Here is a 21730-nt window from a genome sequence, read left to right as displayed (position 1 = left end):
AATCTGTTCTTAAACAGTAACTCGTGGCAAGAAGATGAGTTTTAAATCTTATTAAAACCACCCAGCCATTTAATTAGAATGAATTACAATAAAACTCCAAAAAGTCCCCAATTTAAAAAAAAGCCTATAGACTGTTCAGCAGAAACAACACCTAGTCCCTATTAAGTCTCCTGTTGGCACTGGGATCCACATTTTTAGAGCTAACCAAACTAGAAGAGAATATTTTCCACCTAAAGGAAACAAATTCCAAAAATGTAAAGTTTTCTTGGAAGGTTCGTTTTAATGAATTTAAGTTCAGCCAGTTGCAGCCTTCAATTTTCTTAGGGAATAGCACAGACTGTTCTCTGAACTTGACAATGTCATTGCGCTAGAGAAAGGAAAAATCCTTTGATTGCAGGATGTCTATGTGGATGCCGTCTGAAGTAGTAAAGAGACAAATGGTGATATCACATTACCACAACTGAGGTACAGAATCACAGAGTAATTCATGCTGGAAAGGATCTCTAGAGGTCTCTGGTCCAACTGCTTCCTCAGAAGGCCAACTTAGGGCACATTGCTCTAAGCTGAGTTTGAGTATCTTCAAGGATGGAGGTCCTATAACCTCTCTGAGCAATCTAATAAGTAAGGATTAAATCCTCTGCATCAAGCTTTTATGAATGAAGTACACAAATAAAACACTGCTGAGTACACAGTTAAAAACCAAAATTCTGTTAGAAATTGTTTATGCTACATCAAATTAGAAAGGGTCTAAGAACACCCTGTATTATCACACTGATAGCCTGTTCTCAGGTTTAGAGTAAGACTGTCCTACTCAGTATAATAATTAGTATAATACTGCTTCATAATTCCCAGGATAAAGGAAAAGTTTTTTATATGTTTTACCTTTACTTACAATTAAAGAGCAACCCAAAATGTGAGTGGCAGATCTGAGTTCCACCGAGCCCAAAGACTGTGAGTTCTCAGACACACCTCAGTCCCCTCATTACCCTATATGAGCAGTTTAATCTCTAATCCTCCCAATACTTCTTATGAAATAAAACATACTATGATCTCTTTAAGTGGGAACTAAACACAAAGAAATTGATTGTCCTACACAAGCTCTTAGAAGAATTATGTAGAGGGCCAGGGTGTTGAACCCAATATCCCAAACCCACCCTAGTGCTCTAACCACTGAATCCACCATCTCTCTTAAACTGAAATTTTGGGTTGTCCTGATAAAGAAGCAGAATCATGCATAAGAGAAAACCTCCTGGTATTTAGTGGAAGCTGGCTGCCTCCTAACTTCATGTTCCTTTGGAAAGCCCAGCCTACAGCCATTTGTAAACTTCAGATTCAATTTCAGTCCTCCAACTGTTCAAAATCTCACAGTCACCTTCTAACAAGACAGCACAGAAAGGGCACGGGGATGTCAGAACATTCATTGCACACATAGACTGGTAAAGTTTCTTCTTTGAGTTAGCAGCCAGCCCATGTGGAAAATCTTTGATGCAGCATCATCAGAGGCGCCTAGAGCTCTTCACGCAAACAGTGTGGGCAGAGGGGGCCAAGGCTGGATTCATTTCCTGGAATGGGTTACTGAAATAGATACATCTTGATTAAATCCCTGAACAAACATGTACCTAACATTTTCATGCTTAATTGTTCATATATTTTAGAACATTTTAATAAGTGGATGCTGTGGAATATGAACTAATTTACAGTGTTCACATTTTATGAAACTTAATTTCCATATTACTTTTGCTTGCAAGCACAGAAAGATACCATTACATTGGCATGGACTTTCTGGTACACTTCCTGTACTGAAGGCCTACAGAGCACGCTATCTAGCAGTTGGGATATAGCTGCTCCGTAACTTCTCATTTGCTTATCAGCATGTCCTACGATCATGAAAACAAGAAAATTAGGTTTTGTCTATCAAGCTCCAGAAAAGAAAATCAGATCACCACATTGGTTACAATATGAAAAGAAGGTACCCCTAGACAATGCCCTCTCCTGCAGTTACAAAGACATTATTGACCCTAAGTTCAAAGGGGAACTTATGTCTAAGTAGAATATGCAAATACTTGACTCAAAGGGAATCACATCAGTTTCATCACAACTAGATATTAATCAGCTGGTATTTCCTAGATACTAACGTTCTGCTCTAACTCCCAGGCTTCCAGAACAAATTGATCTTATATTTGCAATGATCTCCCTAACAGACTGTAATATTTAGTCAGCATAAAAATAAACACAGTAAAACATGGTTTTGTTAGACAGATGAAATAATGTGTTCTTCCTAATCATCATTAAAGGAAAGCCCTCTGGAATTATTTCAGTTTAGTCTGTTTATATTCTAGTCTTTCGAGTGATTTGGAAGACTAGACTTTTTTTCTTTTAAATATCTGTTCCTTCCTCTTCTCTTCCTTGCTCACGAACGCCCATCTGTTAACCTGTTCTCCTTCTCAGTTCCTTGGTTTTCTCTCACCCTAAGTAGTCCCGGAGAGATTTCACAGCTGGACTTGACTGTCTTTGGTGCCATCTATAGGCAAGCTCTGGTTTGCCACAGAAATACTCAAAAACTTCTATCGATAAATGCTTTGTAATCTCAATGTGGTCTTCTCACAAGGATTATTTCTTGAATGTTCAGCAATTCCGACACAATTATCAAATCCTCTCTGATCCCAGGCCATACTCTCAATTATTTCCTAGGAATCTGAAACAAAGGCAAAGCTAGATTCCCAAATGGAAAGACTGGATCATTTAGTTTATATATCCACCAGTTCACGATAAAATGCCTTTAAAAGTAACTTGCTCAGTTGATCTTATATAGTCCAGAAAACTTTGATTTCACAATGTTCAATTTATCACACAGCATGGGTTTAGAATAATATAGTTAGCGCTTCTCCTAAGCATTCTTCTCTTGAAGAAATGATCAAGGGAAACTAAGATGTGCAAGATGAGGTTTTTGTCTGTATTTTCATGTATATAACCTTTGAAAGAAAAGACAACAGCTTTACGTTACATTGACCAAGTGTCAGGCTTTATTTTAAATGTAATGGCATAACTCAGTATACTATTTAAATCTACAGTGATACTCTGTGCACGTTTATGTATGTGTGGGTGTGAAATGTTCTCCCAAAGGCTTTTTACACCATTGGCCAATTTCAGCCATTCTCAAGGCCATTAAGTTCCAACGGATTTCATGAGATAGCTGAGCAGAGGATCCTAATAATAACCAGTATGAGAAAAGCTGCAGCTTGAGCTTAGCTTCTGTTTGAATCCTTACAGAAGTTTATTTTTTCAGTACAGAAAGAAAGAACCAAATATCACAGATTTCACTGCTCAGTTTTACTCCTCACCATTAATTGATCCATACTCCTGTGTGCTGCTGAACAACTGACAACCTTCATTCTATAAATGGACACATTTATTATGATGATTTAAAATGTGCACCATGCAATGAATTAATACTGAACAAATGTCTTCAGTGTTAGACTTTTATAGTCTGAAGTACATATTTCAGTAATTGGGTAACCTAAGCTTATATATCAGCTTACTAAAAATACTTTGGGCTGATTTAAAATTAAAACTTTTATCCATGAGATTCTACTTGTATGTCAGATATATCTATTACAAATGTATCAGTATTAGTATTATTTGAAGGCTATTAGGGCAATTGCAGGAGTAATGTTTCATGGGTAATTCCTATCAGGATCGGGCCCTTAAGAGTCAAAGTCTACCATGAAGACGTCCATTTGTTGCTATCATAAAGCAATAAAATCTATTTTTTCATTCACAGATCAAAAATCATTCACTAGACTAAAAATAGGTGCAAGCTGAGAGGATTTACTTTGTACAGCACTAAACCTTATATATTGTTTAAAACACTATGCACATTCCTTTGGGATATAAATATCAATCTGATTAGCTAGCAGGTCTTGTCAGGCACAGTAATTTATCCCCTGGGGCATCTGAGCCATCACATGACTCTAGGACTTCTGTAAAAGGTCAAGAGGACTTAACTAAGGTCTATATAAGTCATTATCTCTGTCATTTGAAAAAGAATTATGTCAAGAGGACTCTGCAGATCCTTTACCTTACAGTTTTTTCTGTTCTTGGCTTGGGGAAAACTAAGTGGCAAGGTGAGCTCAATCTTTCCTCTGGAGCTTTTGAAGACATCACAATAATCCACACAAAAAATGCATGGAAATAACCAAAGATCCCCAAATGCCGTGCAGTTCTATAAATACATTTGGTTTTGTCCTCAGCCTGTGCACCTGAAGACTTAACTAGAGATAACAGCAAGCCAGATGCACTAGATGTATCTTAACTAAATGAGGGAACAGTCGGGTCCTGCAGGGCAGCTCCCCTGGTTTGCCCTGGGACCTAGGTTGCAACTGCCCCACTAATCAAACCTGGCTGTCCTCATGGGGCAGCATCAAAGGCTGATAGAGCAAGATCAGTATGAACTCTACCCAATATTATTTTTCATTTTATAGTAGCTTTGACATGGCTCTTTCTGGCATCCTGCAAGAAGCTGAAACTGCTGTTGGTCTACAGAGCTGTCAAGATAACATTTATGTTTTAAATCTGGCTTTTCAGTTTATCCATCAAATTCCTTTGTCCTCACTACCCCAACGTCCCAATTCCAGTGGAAACAGAAAAGGCTGAAAGGATGAACTAGACAGTATAATATTGATTTCCTCTCCAGGGTACATGGTAAGATGTTCTTGTTATGTTTGTTTGCTAATTACAGCTTTAATTGTTTTATCAAAAAGAGAAAAAGGAGGCAAGGTAATGGAACAGATGCAAGTTTTAAACTTTGCCAGCCAAGGTACAGGCACCCATCATCACTTGTGCATTGTAGCAATTTTAAGTATGAAAAAATCCAGAGGCTGAAATCCTGTTTTTTTCAGAGAATAATAATAAAACTCCTGCTGATTTCAATACAAGCACAGTACTTACCAAGTTCTGTGAATTTATGTTTGAGTGAAGTATCTATTTACAAATGTATGTTCTTGCATGATGAAGACCACAGTCAATATTTATCTTCCTAGGTTTGAGAGATCATTGATGGAAAAATCCCATTAGTCTGACATAAACTCAGGAAAATCAAAGATTGTTGACTGGGGTTCGTAATGACCCTCACCGTACTGCAAAACAGTTTGCTGCTTTTTGACCAAAAAGCTAAATTTTTTTTGTTCCAGATCTTTAACTACTTTTCTTCATCTCTTCCTGCTTATTTCAGCTGCTGATTCATTCGATTACAAAACCTTTTTTGTCAAAGTCGGTCTCAACTTCAAGTCCAAAGACCAGCTCACCAAAGTCTTTGGAATTCTTGACCAGGACAGTAGTAGCTTTATTGAGGAAGATGAACTAAAGTAAGTAAATAAAAAAATGAGTTACCAACAAGCTTGTGTTTTATTGTCTAAAAATGCAGGATAAGATCAGAAATACTCCCTTTCCTTCTGTCTCTTTGGATGACAGATAATCCTGTGTGTCTGTGTGCGCACACGTGTGTGTGTGCTTGTGCTGAAGGAGCTGCAAGACAAATAACGAAGGAAAGGTCGGATCACAAGAAAACACTCTGAAAGCACTGAAAATACTTGTTTCATGTAGGGATAACTGACAGACTGTGAAGATAAAAATAGCAGTTCTGCTAGAGTTTGCTTTTTATTATTGCAAGATTTTTTTACTAGACTGAATTCAAAGGCCTATTTTTCCTCTCATCTTTCTTTCTATCCCATGAAGTCTATCTTCCAGATCATATTCATCTGACTTTGAAGTTAAAAAGTAAGGTTAGAAAAATTCTTGCCACTCTTAAGAGTCTACATCTTAGGAGAAAAAAGGAAGATAACACAGGAGGGAAGATGAATCCTGCCACTAGAGTGAGTTTTAATTTCACCTTTTTAATCCAATGAAACCAAAATGTCATCAAGGATTTTTACATGTTGTGATGCAACATCCTCTTACTTTCTTACCCTTATTCCCACTGAAGTTAGAGGAAGTTTTGCCATTTAATTCAAAATGATTTACAAAGAGCTTTTGAAACAGTCCTAAGAATTGAATCAGGCTTGGAATTTTACAGCTATTACCAATAATAAACTCTAAATGCTTTCAGTACTGAGTATATCTCGCTCATTTGTCCTCTCACCTTTAACACACTTTTCCTGCAGAATTTCTCAGCCAGTGCCAGAGCTGTGACTGATGCTGACAACAAGGCATTCCTGGCAGCAGGTGATAGTGATGGAGATGGTAAAATTGGAGTGGACAGTAAGACTGCCTTTATTAAATGGAGCAATATATACCTTTGAGACTTCCTAATGGCTAGCTCTAGGCAGCGGCCCTGCTCCATACATTGGATGGTATGGATCTGATTCTGAGGTGCTCAGATCTGCTCTGTATTGTGGAGAGGATCTAACATAGGAGCCGGTCTGTATTCTGTCCTTGGCTACAGGTGGTCAGTCCCTTTTTTAATCTACAGAGATTTTTTCAGGACTGGAACCTAAATTGATATATTTATAAAATTTCAGTATATAATTTCACTGCTTTTTACTATTGAACTATGATACAATGTGACACTTAAATGCAACACTTCCTTTGTCTTAAGTATCTATTATTATGAGTATGCAATGTGCTACCTTTAAGGAATGATTATTAAAGGAAGTATCATTAGTTTCCCATTTTAACTCGAAAAATTAAGAAAGTACTTTTTTGACTGAGCAACTACAAAATGCTATTTCCTTTTCAGAGTTTCAAGCTCTGGTCAAATCTTAACAAGCAGTCAAGATAAAGACCAAGATATCTGTGCCATAAACAATCTTTACTATTGCAAGCCTACTATTTATTTACACGTTTTGTACCCTGGAAGGTCATGAACAATTGCTGGCAAGTGATTTCATATTGCCCAAAAACATCTGAAGTAGTGCAAGCACTACTTAAACCGCGTTCCCCAATCTTTTAAGCAGAAGGTCTTTAGACCACTGGGAGGCTGAATTGGAATCCACTCTGCTCAACTGAATTTTGGGCATTAAAGATATTAGTAAAAACATTAAGAGAAGAAGAAATTAAAAGCATCTCTGTGGGCCATTTAATTTTCAATATTTGCATAAATAGCTAGCACCTGTTGTAAAAAACAAGACTTAATAAAATGTCCAGGTGTAAAACCTGGTTATGGTAACTGGTAGCAGTGGTATTTAATCAAGAGGTGTATTTAATGCTCCATACGTTTTTATGTCATTCTTTATGCAACTGATTATGTTTCATACACTAATTAAATGGCAGGACCTAGCACTAATTAAGCTGTCAATTTTAATATAAGATCAAGTGGATCCAAGATTAATCTAGATTACTGAAATAGCAATACATTCAAAATTCTCCAAGGAGTCACTCACCTTCCTGCCCACCTGATGGCACTATTGTTCCACTTACAAGAAGTTAAAACAGTATTCTACCCGCTTAAACTAATTCAAGTCAGAACACTTCTAGTATCTCACACGCCCACTTCTGTTGATGACTCAGTTTTGCCAGATTAAATCATCTCTGAACACCGAATGTTAATAATTTGTTTTCCAAAGGATGCGACCCTATGCCTCAGATCTTGGGAGCAGGATGGAGGTCTCAGGAAAGGTCTGTGGTGCTAGTTTGCAGCTGGGGAATAAATACCTTTTCTTGGGTCCACTTTGCAGACACACTGAATGCCCTTTAGTGCCATCCATATGGCACTAAATATCCAGCACACCAGCTGTACTTGGCAAATTGCACACCATGGCACAAAGATACAAAGGAGCAAGACATGGGTCTACCTGCACAGGCGTAGGAGTCAGGAGCCCAGAGTTCCCATCTCTGTCAGTATGAGACTTGAAGGTTTGCACACAAGAGAGCCAGAACAGGGATTCGGTACCCTTTGATCATATCAACATGATTTATGCTAAAATGAGTTCTTGCAAGATCAATGTAAAGAGTGTTAATTGTTACCACAATTCTAAGTTGTTCATTTTGCATGGAAGTCTAATTAGAGAAGATGTGTTTTTACAACCCTCACAAATGCAACTGAAGGCAAAGGGAGCTGTTTTGGATACAACTATGTGAAAAGCACTTTGAAAAATCAAGTCCCTTGTGCTCCATAATGGTAGATTGGGGCACGTTGCCCCAGTAATAAATGTTCTGCTGCTTTTCTCCATCTCAAAACTGAGGATAACGTAATGCCCACATCTCACAGGGTTGTAAAAATAAATGCATAAATGTTTGTGAGGAAAGTATAATAAAATGAAGAGCACTATAAAAAAACTGCTAAGAAATTAATCTTTTTTTCTTTACAGGCAGATTGAAACAGCAAGCTGGAAGTAAGGAATGAGGAGGATGCAAAATTCTGAACAGTTGCTCACTAACTGAAGTTCATTCAGCTTGTGCACTGAGTAAGTTAGGGTTCTGGTTGAAAAGTAAGAGCGTGATGATGTCATCACGATTTTGTCATAATACAAACACACACAACAATCAAATTAGTTACAAAAATGAACTAATTGCTAACAGTACCTAACTAGACACTACGGTGTATGAGTTTTTTAGGCTTACCTATGTGATAAAAATAAAGACATCCAAATAGCCTTTTAAAAAATCTAGATGGCTTTAACCATCCAGAACATTATACTTCCAACATGATAGTTACTCCTATGTACTCTTTTCAAAAAATTTGGAACTCTTGAAAAGTCTGTTCTTGGGCATTAATCTTGCAAAAACCTGTACAATGACTGTCTCGTACTGCATTTGTTGGAGCTATTTAAGAAAATGTTTCAGTATTTGCAGATCAAAAATCTTCATTTCAAAATTATCTGCTAATGCTATAGTGATTCTGATGCATAACATTTATGATAAGACATTATGAAGAAGGAAGGAAATATCAACACAATGTTGGGGAAATCATCATATTACACAAAACTAAAGCAATCTACAGGACCTTAATGAATACTCATAATGTGTTCATGCGTTATACATTAGCCAAAAATATATTTCCATTAACTCTAATGAATGAATCAGGCCCTAACATTGTAGAATTTTCCTTAACAGTGAAAAAAGAATTATCCATCAAACAAATTCATATTTGTGATTTCAATGTCATCTCAGGAGAGCAAAAAACAAAGGAAATCCTGAGGAATTAGTAACTGAAGTCTGATTGCAGGGCTAAAAGCTCTCATTATTATCAGAAAATGCTATGTATCTCAGTTGATACTATGTTTTATATTTTCACCATGTAATATGGGTCACCTGAAGATCGTACCAATATTAATGGCTAAATGAGAGAGAAAGGCACAGGCAGCTCAGGTAACTTTTGAGTTAGCAGGCAGCTCCTTTATTTAACCACACTTACTTCCACGCTGATTAGCCTGCTAGGTCTACAAATCTAAGACAATTTCACCACTTACCATTCCATTAAGAACAGTAAAAAATTAATGACAAGGTAAGTCTGATATCAGCTTCAGTGATCACTCCAGAAAGTTAAGAAGAGCTTGTGACTAGAGACGTTTTTAGACCTTTCCTTCTTTCAGTATTACCACTAAGCAGGCTGGTGGAGAAAATGGTGTTTTCTGTCTACAAGAATACATTTTCTTTCTTTCTTTCTTTTCCTCTCTGTCTCTCACTCACACAGGCTGTCAGGTACTGTGCAATTTCTGTAACTGCTTATCATGTGCTTTAAGAAAGCTCTTCAAATTGTGCCTGTAAGGCCACAGCTGGAAAGACTGCTGCATGATCATAAACATACATTCCCACACAGCTCCCTGAAAGTGAAGAACACTCTTCTGGAACCATAAATTTGGAGGTCTGAGACCATGGCCTGTATTCTGCAAATGTTTCTATCCAACTCTTTCCACCAGAGTCCCTAAATATGTGGTTGCCTTTTGTCAACAGAATTTTGTCACATGCTTTATGCATGTGTTTTAACCGCTCGCCTGAATCTAGACACCTGCTTCTCCTTTATTTAGAAGGCCATTTCTGCTAAACAAGTGACTTTTGATGATTACTAATGATAAGGTTAGCTCTAATTATAGGGTATTTTTACTTTATACCTCACTAAGGGTTATACATCCTCCTACTGCTGAAATTAATGGCAGAAATCCCACTGACATCAATGAGGACAGGTAGTGAATATAGAAATAGTTGGAACCACTTCAGTGCTATTTGCTTTATTTTACCACGGCATCTTACACTGTGGGTCATAGTGAAATACAGCCATGTGCAAAAAGCCTTTGGTAACAGTGTAGTACCACTGTACATATCTTTTACAAGTCACAAAAGGCAGCATCCAGATTATTTCACAGCCTCCAACCTTAGGGCACAGTTACTCTTAAAATACTCAGAAAACCTGAACAATTTAGACTTTTAAAGATCACTCCATCTGACACTGTCTATAATGTTGACAGCAGGCAGAAACATCTTGGACAATTACATTTAGGGTCAGAGACAGAAAATTGTGTTACTGAGTCACTGAAGCACTTGCAAGTGCATTTAAAGACAAACACATAGCATATCAAATGCTAGCAGAGATCTTCCAGGACAGCTTTTTAAGTGAAAAAATATCCTGATCAGAACAGTCTCTATGAATTAGTTACGCTATTAATCAGTTATGCTAGTCTATTCTGCTATCATTTTCAAACAGAAACCAATCTCATTTACACAGAATGATAAGGACATAAGTTAAACTGGGGAAACTACACAAGACATTTCTCCTAACGTGAGAGAAGTACCTGTCTCCGTTTAGCTCCAGACCCACAGTGCTGCAGGATGTATCTTGTACCTTGGATTCTATAGCCCAGATCTCTGCTCAGTGCTCTGGGTAATATCCGCTACTTGCTGCAGGGAAAGAAAGCTTTGTCACTGAGGCTTCCAAGGCCTGGATTTCATCCTTCATTGTAATAATGCACAACACCAAAAAAGTCAAATACTAAACCATGTTCTTAAACTTCTCTGTTAAATATGGTAAAAGACTATGGCCCAAGCAACCATTCAAATCCGATTCTGTAATTACTTCTATATGATTAAAGCATGTGCCTTAAGAGACAACTTGAAGTGGCAGGATATAACTCATTTTGGTGTAAAGGCCCTTTTCAATGATTATAGCTATATTCATACTAAGATTCTCTGCCATCACCATTGAGACATCAACATTAATGATCAACCACACAGGTTACTGAGTATCTATTTTAGTTACTGCCAAACTCATTACAAAGGCAGAATCTGTTATCCAGGATCATGATACAATCGTTCTGGCCCTAACACAATCAGGGCTGAAAGATGGAGTTGTATGGGTTTTAGAACAGCTGCTACAGCATCTCTTTACACTATTGTAGTTGGTCTCAGGTTAACACCTCTCCTCTGATCTCACCTGAGACAACTGCTGATGTTTCTTTTGCATCTGCTTGAAGTCATGTCTTTGGTTGATTGCCACTGCTAATTAACTCTGTACTTTATACCAAGCAGAACAGAAAGAGTACAAGACCAGTCCACAATCTGTCAATTATTTACCAAAACACAACTTTCCTCTGCTTATTAGAGAAGTGAATGGTACTTGATTTGAAAACAGTTGTTTTATATATTTAGATTCCTAGCAAGAACGTATCAATATGAATGTTCTGTATTTCTCAGAACTACACCTTCAAGTTTAATTCTGGAAGTCTGAAACCAAAAAAAATGGCTTTAATATGCCTGTATATACTGTGCATAAAGACACCCTGGGTGAAAACAACAGAAGTAAAGTTATACAAGTACATAAATCTTCAGATGAACAACTCAATAGCACTTTCAGATGTCCCTAGTAGAGCAAACAACCAAAAACAAACAAACAAACAAACAAACAAACAAACAAACAAACAAACAAACAAACAAACAAACAAACAAACAAACAAACAAACAAACAAACAAACAAACAAACAAACAAACAAACAAACAAACAAACAAACAAACAAACAAACAAACAAACAAACAAACAAACAAACAAACAAACAAACAAACAAACAAACAAACAAACAAACAAACAAACAAACAAACAAACAAACAAACAAACAAACAAACAAACAAACAAACAAACAAACAAACAAACAAACAAACAAACAAAAAATTAATAATTTTTCTTGAATTTCATAGTAACAAGTGCTAAACATTCCTGGAAACTGTGCAATACTCAGATTCTGTACCAGATTTTGCACTATCGTTAACTGCCCATTACCTAGCAGCTGTTGTTCTGGTTGAATTATTAGGTATTTTCTTCATAGCATTACATTGCTTACATAGTATATCTTTTAGAAAATTTCTTTTATAGATCTCAGTTTTGAACCCCTAAAGTGATTACAATCACCTAAGCTAACACATACCCCAGAAGTAAGACAAACAGGCAGATAATTTAGCTGTAAAATAGATTATCTAATTAAAACATCCCTTTATATAATATACTCCTCCCTGATTATTTCATTCTAATTGTAGTGGAGGGAAACCTGTACTTCAGATGAAGTGTCTTTAATAAATAAATAAAAACCAGTAACCCTAGATTCCCACCTGTATCAATATACAGTGACATCAACTCGATTCTGAAATTCAGCTCTTTTAGGCTTTTGTAAACCATCTTTCAGCCAGGATTAGCATAACTTTTGTTGTCAGTGTTGAATTTCAAACATTAAGAGATCCCTTTGTAAGCAAGAATAGTGAACTTATTGTAGCAATTAGTTCACTTTTATTTGAGATCATATTTTAATATAGTGCTAATTCTGGCTACTTTACTACTGTTGAATATATGTAAAAACAGTTCAGCACCCTCTATGCCATGGCAGAGTGTGTGAGATAACTAGATGCCATTCTTGAAGCATTTGGTGCTTATATTTTAATACAATGCCTGAATTAGTTGCAGACATATTTTGAGCTTGAGTATTATCTGCTCGCCTTGATCCCGTCATTTTCCTCTACTTCATTTCAATTTCCTCATTCTTATTAGCTTTTAATAATTAGTGTTGTATGGCAAGTCAAAAATTTAAACAAAGCAAGCAGTTCAATGAGCAGTGTGTAGGAGCAAGCAGAAATAAAGGAAGACTAATAAATAATGACATCTATGGCACTATCACAGAGGTCTAAAAAAACCCTTTTCTCTAGAAACATCTTGGCAGTAAAAATGTCAAGAAGAATCAGTAAAAAAACCTTCTGTTAAAACCCATATCAGCTTGAGATGACCATAAAGGAGAAAATTCACAACAGAGTGCAAAAAGGTACCTACAAGGATGAAAGCTAATTCAGGATGATTCTGTAGAAAGCACAGTATGCGCTTCATTCCCACTGCCACTGTCTGCTATAGATCATAATATCATGCAAATCTCAGACAGAAAGCAATATGAATATATAGTACTGAATGAAGAAGATAAATGGAAAGAACACCAAAAGATCTGAGATCAGATCTTCAACTTATACAAGTCAGCATTGTTCAAATTGTTTTAATCAGACAATACTAATTTACAACAGCCCATGGTTCTTAGGTTTAACAGGAAAGTGTTCTTCCAGATTACTATAAAGTTTTCCTACTGAAAGAGAGAGAAGAGAGCATTCTTTCATTACTAGACAGCTGATATTTGGGATTAAAGGTAAGTCTGATTATTTGTGATTTATGCCACTTTCTTTTGCGAACAAAAGAGATAGCAAAAAAGGTAAAAAGATCATTAAATGATGCCTGCTTTTTCGTGTTAATTATACCTTGTATTTCTCTATCCAAATTCAGACGAACAGGTGCTATGCAACAACTGCTGTGCTTGATACTTTTCTCACCATCATTAAACCAATCAGGAGTAAACCCACTGTAGTCCATTAACTTACACCAAGGCTTAGATATATTACTACTCTACTCCACAGCATACTTTGTAACTTTTGCTACTATAAAAAATATTACTTGTTCAGCATACCATGCTATTTCCATTCATTAAAAAATAAAACAATGCTTATGTATTAGGAGAACATTACTTTAGATACCATAATAGACTGTTATACGATAAACTAACCAAAATACACGTGTTTTTTATTGGTCTTCATCCTAGAATTTTGTCCACATAAACCCCCTTGAAGATGGAAATAAGATTTTTGTCTGAGAAGGAAAACCTCGTATCTGCTGTTCCCAATTTTCTTTTTTCCCAAAATTAATGCTCTTGAATATAATAATAAACCCCCACTTATTTACACCTACAATTTTAATTTCATATTAAGGAAATAGATTGTGAGAGCACATGTTGTAAAATGTATATAAACCTACCTCCACACTAACAAAGTCTGATTCATACAACTTCAAGTAAGTCTATTACTGATTCCATGTAATTTAAAATATTCAAAATAGATTATTAAGTATGCCATCTGATGATACATAATCTTCCAAGGAATCCAACATGATTAGCTTATTCAGCTTTACCTAGTTTCAGAGTTTTGCTGTCACTGAAGGCACTGGTTTCTGTTCTACCCCTGATTAGGGACAGCACTGTAATTTAGAAAATGGTCAGGAAATATGAAATTAAGCTTACTGTAGAAAGATCACCCCAAATTCCAGCATGCTTTCCTCTATCCTAGTGACAAGTTATCTTTGTCAGAATGACACGTTGTCTCCTCTGATCTTTCATCTCCAACTTCCTTTATACATTCCAAAGGATCAACAGACTCAGGGAAACCAAACTAGTTTCTTTTCATAAGGATTTGACTGCTGGAGTCACCTTCCGATGAGCGACTTTAAGGTCCAGAGGTTAACTGAAAGACTTCAGCACACTTGGAGATTGAAAGGCTATGTTTTGATGGCAAAGTTGTACTTAATTAAGCACAAGTGGATTTACTAAAAAAACTGTTCTTCTTGTCCATATTATCTTAGGATATAAATAGAAAGAAAAGTTTAATTAGTTAAGGAAGAAATTTGAGCTAGGTCTCAAATCAAACATTTGATCCATGAAACAGTAACCTAAGTAGTGGTTATTGTCACCTTTTGAATCCTTTATAAGCCAGAGTGGCAAGCCAGAGCCAACATTACTATTTTGCCTGGTATCTCTTCAGCTATTTTTCCTTTACCTAGCTGAGAAAACTATAAAGGTGAGCAGCTGACTTGAGATTAATCAAATTAGATTACTGTGCAGAGCTGCACCAGTAGTAAGTACAATAACCATTGTTCTAAGATTTTTATTTTAATTGCTGGAATTACATATGGATGGACCTGATATAGATAAGTATCTATTCTTTTTATTCTTCAGAGCTGTTGGGGGAGAAAACAGAAGCAAACCTTCTTGACTTCCTTTTTTCTACTGCATATACTGTTATTTGTATTACCAGATGCCATGCATTCCAGAAAGACTAATTATTAGATTAACAGTTACAGGTTTAAAAATGTGCTGTACTTAAATAGGATGCAGGTAAATGATAAAAAATTGATCAACTCACAACATCATTTACGTAATCCATCTCATTAAAAAGTATTATTTCAGCACTGCTATTTTTAAGGAAGTAATATACTAAATACTCTAATTTGTTTAGGAATATCAGCGATGTCAGTTTGGTCAATTAGATTCATCTACCCTTAGAAGTCTTGTTAGCCATATAGTATTCTTCAAAACACAGAAAAAGCAATTTGTTGTAAGATGCATTTGCATTTCACAAATCTGTTTCCAATATACTATTTTGCATAGGTTTAAAATGAGCCTTGCAGACATTCTAAGCCCTTCTGATATTGCTGCTGCTCTGCGGGACTGCCAAGGTGAGAAAACAATTAGAACTCTAAAAATCTATTATTTTGTGTAACACATGGCAAGTTTAATTCAGTCCCAAAGGAATACTGAACATGCACATACTGTAAACAGATTTCTGTAATCTCTTTACTTAGCTGTCACAGTATATTTGTTCATGACTGGTTTATATTGTCAGTTTGTAACTTATCCCCATGTGATTTTTTTTTTATGTTTAGGAGGGTATGGTGCAACATGGCAAAATTCATTCTTTGACAGGCTTTATCTATCATTCATGTTTAGAACAATTAAAATGTAACAAAGCAGCATCCTCAGACCATTTAGGAACAGTGAATGCAGTGGTCTGGGGTTAATTTATTTATTAATTTATTTTCAGCTCCAGATTCCTTTAGTCCCAAAAAATTCTTTCAGATCAGTGGGATGTCTAAAAAGACTAGCAGCCAGCTCAAGGAGATCTTCCGGATTCTCGACAATGATCAAAGTGGCTTTATTGAGGAAGATGAGCTCAAGTAAGGATTTTCTGTGTTAAATATTTAGAGGCTATCCAAAGATCAGCACTTTTTTCTTTCCAGAACTGTTCTGTAAATGTGAGCACAAGTTATGCTAAACGTTGATAAAACCTTCAGCAGATTGTGAAAGGTGTAATTAAGTAGGTAATCCCTACAGAGAAAAACAAATTAGTAAATACCTGCCTTTAATGCTCAGTATAGAAAAAAATAACTCCTGGGGGATGGATTTTGGTAGTGGGCAGAATCAACTTTATCAGGGCTGGACTTACAAAGCAGAAACATATATGACTAAGATTTAGCTTGTCAAACAGAGCAGTGTTTGGAGGACTTGGTTATTGTGGTAAATAATTTATTTATAGATAGCTATCAGTTTGATTATACAGCCAGCGTAAAAGACTAATATTCTGTGAAAATCATAATCAAAGTTGTTTTCTTCTTAGGTATTTTCTTCAGAGGTTTGAGTGTGGAGCCAGAGTGTTAACCGCCTCAGAAACCAAGACCTTGTTGGCAGCTGCAGATCATGATGGGGATGGTAAAATTGGGGCTGAAGGTATTAACTTATTTATATACAGAATAAGGCTCCTCAGGGTATGTTGTAAATGATGTGTGATTCTTTTTTATGTTGATGGTACATTAATGTACCTCCAAAGATTTTACTGAAACCCTTGCAGTAGCAACCTGTTTAAGGGCGGAAACAGTCCCTGATCTTACAGGTTCATCTCTGCAACTCCTTTTGCACAAGCAAGTAAAAAAAAACCCACCTAGGCTGCCCTAAGGAACTTTCTCATTGCCACTCACTCACAAATTTCCAGTTGTTTCGAAAGGAGCCGCCCCTTATTTCTCCTCCCACTTACTCTGATGTAAAGCAGCACTAGCATCACTTGTAATACACAAATGTAAAATCAAGGACGAAAGAACCAGCTCCACACAGGAGCATCAACAGCACATACATCAGCTCATTTTCAGCAGTTACCTCCCAACAGAAATTCCACTAGTCAGTGAAATCATTCACAATATGCAAGAGCTAGCAGCACATAGTTCAGTGTTTGTTTTGCATAAGGAGAACAGAATGATCAAGTGTCACTACCCCAACACGAGATCCACAACAGGCTCTGTGCATGGGGACGGATGCTATTTATCTTCAGTGGCAGGTTAAGGACCAGATAGGAAGGAGAAGCTGTTCTAGGAAGCAGCATATTGCACTCACCCCATGGAAATGCCAGTGTGATTTAATGGCTGCTCAGTGCAGAAACCTCTTGATCTCATAACTCCGTATTTCTGTATCCCATTTTGAACAGGAAGCACGCAGTCACACAAAAGGCTTGCAGCCAATGGCAACTTGCTCTGTGAGAAAAGCAAGCTGCCTAGACGAGCATGAAAGGGGCTTAGAGAATAGCACGCAGGGAATGTGCTAGTGTGCAGATTCCCTAGCTCACTGCGCTAGGAAGACAGAACCCTTCTGTTTCTTTCTTTGGAAGGAATTAAATCCAGTTCCTTAGGAAGTGTGCCAGAATAAACACACATGATTTATGAAGCAGTCTATATACTAATACAGTTAAGGGACAGGACTGATCAGATATTCTAACTCACAGAAGCCAAACATTTAAAAGATCTTCCAAATAACAATATCTTATTGTACAACACAATACTTCAGTATCATATCACATGGAACTGCACAATGTTTTTGGCTTTAGACTGTGCTCTAAATCAACACTTCTCAACTGCTGAAGCATTACAAACAGCTAATAAGACACATGGACTCGCTTTTCATTCTTTTACTTCAGCTCTTAACTTCTTCTTACACAAATTCCATATTAGTCATTCCATTATTTTTGCCCAAGATTAGTATTATGCAGAGAGAAGGCTAAAACTACCTTGAACATTTTATTATTCCTTATAAACGTCAGCAAAACACTGCCTTTCCATCTGTTGTTTAGAAGAGGAAGTTTAGACAATGTCTCTCTTCCATACATGTTTCTTCTCCTCTGGTCATCTATCAGATAATTGTTTTCTGTTCATTCCTATTCTAAATCTCTTGATAAGCCACTAATCTTTTACTCCTAATCCTTTAATTTTAATATTTCTACTGTATATATTCCCTTCTCTTTCGCAGAATTCCAGGAAATGGTTCAGTCTTAGAGGTTCAAAAGGACCAAACAAGATAGAATTGGGATGAATCTGCACAAGACACTCCAAAACCTTGAAAATCAGGAGTCCCTTATTTATCTTGACAGTGTCTATTATTTGTTCATTGCCTTAGCAACATAATGAAACACTGATTAATGATTTTTTTTCATTGTGTGGACCATTTACCATGTTGTAAACTCTACTTTAGCAGACACTTCCCTTAAAAATATCCAATAAAAATTAATCATATACAGTAGCTTGTGTCTGTTTTTCTGACTGCTAAACTGAAATGTGTGAATTCTTAAACTAAAAGTGTTAATCCCTCCAAGATCTTGATCTTTTTAGACCTTCATATATGGAACATCTTTTGAAATCAGTGGGAGTTCTGTTTACAATAGGCCTTCTGGATTAAGCTCGAAGTTCTCAAAACACTCAGATCTTCATCAAAGACTAGGAGCTCAGACATAGTTGTAAGGCAGGTGAGGATAAAATCTCTCACTGACTTCCAAGTGAAAAGCAGTCATACGTTTTTGCTTAAGAAGTCATTTCTGCATGAGAATGTTGCAGTTTCAAACCACTCTTTTTTACATTAGCCAATCATGAAAAGAAGAAAGTAAAAATCACATGCTTTCCTGCAGAAAGAATTAAAAGGAAAGCCTTTGTGGACTTGAGGTTTCAGATAACTGTGAGGCTTTAAAAAGCAGAGGGGAAGTGAAAGATCTCTTCTTGGTGGTATTTTCTAGCTTTCTCAATAGGGAGGACTAAAAGTGTGGAGGAAGAATTTGTAGAAATGCATGTTGAGAAAACTCCAATGTACTCTACCCGGTATTTCCGGGCAATGTCTGCCGTATTAAAAATGTCCTTGATAAAAGCATCCACCTCTGGAGATGCTGAAGAAATGTCTTTTTATGAACAAACAATTCAGTCATTAGAAAAGAGAGATATTCAGATGCTCTGATGGAGTATTTATATATTCACTTGCTTTCTCAGTATTAACAAGTGCTATATACTGCAGTTCACACACATGCAGCTTGTAGGAGTCACTAGAACACAATATAAGCCTTTTCAGCAAAGTGAATGGCTTAGTCACTGCAGTTTCAATGCATTTCTTCCTTCGCTGCAAATGACTACATTCAAAATTAACTGCATTTTTTTCTTTTCAAAAGTCTCTATAAATACTGGTAATTGTGCAGAAAAACACCAAAACCAGAGCTGAATTGTTTATGAGATAACCAGCTATTGCTGGGGAAGAGACTAAAGAATCTGAATGCTCTTGCAAGAAGGGCTATATATCTTTCAGAGCAACAAAGTCATAAAGACAGAGTCCATATGGCTAATGCTTCGATATGCTAGGCCTTTTTCTCTCTCCCAACCTGTATTTTGCAGATCTAACAAAACTGTAATTGAAGAATTCCTGTTGGCCTCAAACATGTTCATCATCCAAGCAAAAGCAGTTAAATAAATTAAATTTCTCCTTTACTCAGTGTGAAAAAAGTTCATGGAGTGCCATCCTCCAAGACACCCTAGACAGCTGCACCAATACAAATTCTATAATGATTCATCCCTGAGTCTCATCACCTCTATGTCTTCTCTGCAGCCATCTACTCTTTTGGGACCCAAGTACTGGAGAACCAGCCAAGAAACATCTACTACCTTTTAAAAAAACATGTACATCTTAATCTACAATTCTTAACAGTTGGCGGTTGAAAACAGAATTTTTGTCCCATTTCAAAATGTTTTCAAGGAGCTTAATTTGGCGTACAAGTTGTTTGTAAGCTGGTATACTCAGCACACCTGAGAATTTAATATGGTCATCACATTTTTCCTTTTATTGTGCAAAAATAATACAAACTGATAAAAAATGAACATTGAATTTTAATAGTCTTTCTTAACATTACGAAATACGCTCACCTGGCATAAATCACTAGAGTATCAATGACTTAAACAGAGCTACTCAGATTTACACAAGCTGAGGATCTGACCTATGAGAATCTGACCCATGGAGATTCTCATAGCATAGGATGGATGTCACAGGATATTCACAAGAAATAAAGTGTGTTCTTGGCAATGAAACCAGTCTGATGACAGAAGGGTCTTGGACTAGTCACACGTGAGTAAGAAACAAATCACTCTCCATTTCACTGACAATTAAGTGTCCTGACCTTGACTAATCATATTACATCAGGTAGGGAAATGCATGTAAAATAAAGAATTTTCCAGTTGCTGTTGCACTCTGAACTCTAGCTCCTCTCAATGTCTCAGCCTTTGCACCATGGACTTAGACAAAGAAACCCAGAGGCAAAGTACAAGTTCTATTATTCTCCACTAAGATGCAACACATTGCTGGAGTAGGTCACTGGACAGAAGATTCGTGCAGTACCCTGGCCCACAACAAATTTGTGAGTGAAATTAGAACGTTCTTCATTTCCCAGAAAGAAGAGTATCACAGCTGTCTGCATCTGAAGTTCCTGTAAAACATGTGAACTACAAAATATACTTAGGCCCAATCAAGAGGCAAGGAACAAAAAGACTAGGGAAGCACTTCTTGGCCTGACATGTATCCTTTTAACTAGTTTGTATGTAAAAGCTTTAGAAAAATCTTGTTCATCATTACTAATTCAAAACATGTCTCAATTGTTTGTTTATAGCTTATTATTGTACACAAGTTGTATATTACAGCACCAAATAGGAAAAATACAACCCACTTACTCTACCTGAGATAGTCTGAGATCTCTCTAACATCCAAAATATTGCAGGTAAAGGAACCTTCCCATGCATTTCCATCAGGAAAAAAGTACCTTACAAAACCTTAATAGTACAGCAGCTACTCCAGTAGATTACTGTTCTCTGTGGAAGAACATTTTAAGTAAAGGAAGACTTGTTGACTTGTAGGATTTCTGAAGTGGAAAAAACTTTTAAAGTTAAAACAACTTATTACTTCCCTGGAATCTTTGAAATGCTAAATCATACTTTTGAATGCTCTTGTGTGCTGGTTTTGGCTGGGATAGAGTTGCTGGAGCATGTCCAGAGAAGGGCAACGAGGCTGGTGAAGGGTCTGGAGCACAAGTCTTATGAGGAGCGGCCGAGGGAACTGGGGTGGTTTAGCCTGGAGAAAAGGAGGCTTGGGGAGACCTTATCATGCCCTACAACTACCTGCAAGGAGGTTGTAGAGAGGTGGGTGTCGGTGTCTTCTCCCAAGTAACAAGCGATAGGACGAGAAGAAATGGCTTCAAGTTGCGCCAGGGGAGGTTTAGATTGGACATGAGGAAAAATTTCTTTACTGAAAGAGTGGTGAAACATTGGAACAGGCTGCCCAGGGAAGTGGTGGAGTCCCCATCCCTGGAGGTATTTAAAAGACGAGTAGATAAGGCACTT

The 21730-nt window shown here is 36.8% G+C and overlaps 2 protein-coding genes across 2 annotated transcripts; both read left to right on the top strand.

The window, feature by feature from the left end:
- Positions 1 to 4491: 4491 nt before the first annotated feature.
- Positions 4492 to 6759, top strand: LOC103904840 (parvalbumin beta). The gene is made up of 4 exons (XM_009286364.2): positions 4492 to 4550; positions 5229 to 5363; positions 6146 to 6255; positions 6734 to 6759. Exons 1-4 carry the CDS (start codon positions 4492 to 4494, stop codon positions 6757 to 6759), a joined length of 330 nt encoding a protein of 109 aa, XP_009284639.2.
- Positions 6760 to 15664: 8905 nt separating this feature from the next.
- LOC103904839 (parvalbumin, thymic CPV3) lies at positions 15665 to 18602 on the top strand. Its single transcript, XM_009286363.1, has 4 exons — positions 15665 to 15730; positions 16096 to 16228; positions 16669 to 16778; positions 18342 to 18602. Exons 1-4 carry the CDS (start codon positions 15670 to 15672, stop codon positions 18365 to 18367), a joined length of 330 nt encoding a protein of 109 aa, XP_009284638.1. The 5' UTR covers positions 15665 to 15669; the 3' UTR covers positions 18368 to 18602.
- The last annotated feature ends 3128 nt before the right edge of the window (positions 18603 to 21730 follow it).

The sequence above is a fragment of the Aptenodytes forsteri genome, unplaced genomic scaffold, assembly GCF_000699145.1.
Source record: "Aptenodytes forsteri isolate BGI_AS27 unplaced genomic scaffold, ASM69914v1 Scaffold55, whole genome shotgun sequence".
NCBI classification, from domain to species: Eukaryota; Metazoa; Chordata; class Aves; order Sphenisciformes; family Spheniscidae; genus Aptenodytes; species Aptenodytes forsteri.
The sequence above is the reverse complement of the archived record's forward strand: the minus strand, read 5'-3'. Positions and strand labels throughout refer to the sequence as shown.

Excerpts from the sequence above, each read along its gene's own strand:
- LOC103904839 (XM_009286363.1), top strand. The coding sequence starts at position 15,670 with ATGAGCCTTGCAGACATTCTAAGCCCTTCTGATATTGCTGCTGCTCTG. Across the intron at positions 15,731-16,095 it reads TGCTCTGCGGGACTGCCAAG|CTCCAGATTCCTTTAGTCCC; the intron begins GTGAGAAAACAA and ends ATTTATTTTCAG. Across the intron at positions 16,779-18,341 it reads TGGTAAAATTGGGGCTGAAG|AATTCCAGGAAATGGTTCAG; the intron begins GTATTAACTTAT and ends TCTCTTTCGCAG.
- LOC103904840 (XM_009286364.2), top strand. The coding sequence starts at position 4,492 with ATGGCTCTTTCTGGCATCCTGCAAGAAGCTGAAACTGCTGTTGGTCTA. Across the intron at positions 4,551-5,228 it reads GTTGGTCTACAGAGCTGTCA|AGCTGCTGATTCATTCGATT; the intron begins AGATAACATTTA and ends CCTGCTTATTTC. Across the intron at positions 6,256-6,733 it reads TGGTAAAATTGGAGTGGACA|AGTTTCAAGCTCTGGTCAAA; the intron begins GTAAGACTGCCT and ends TTTCCTTTTCAG.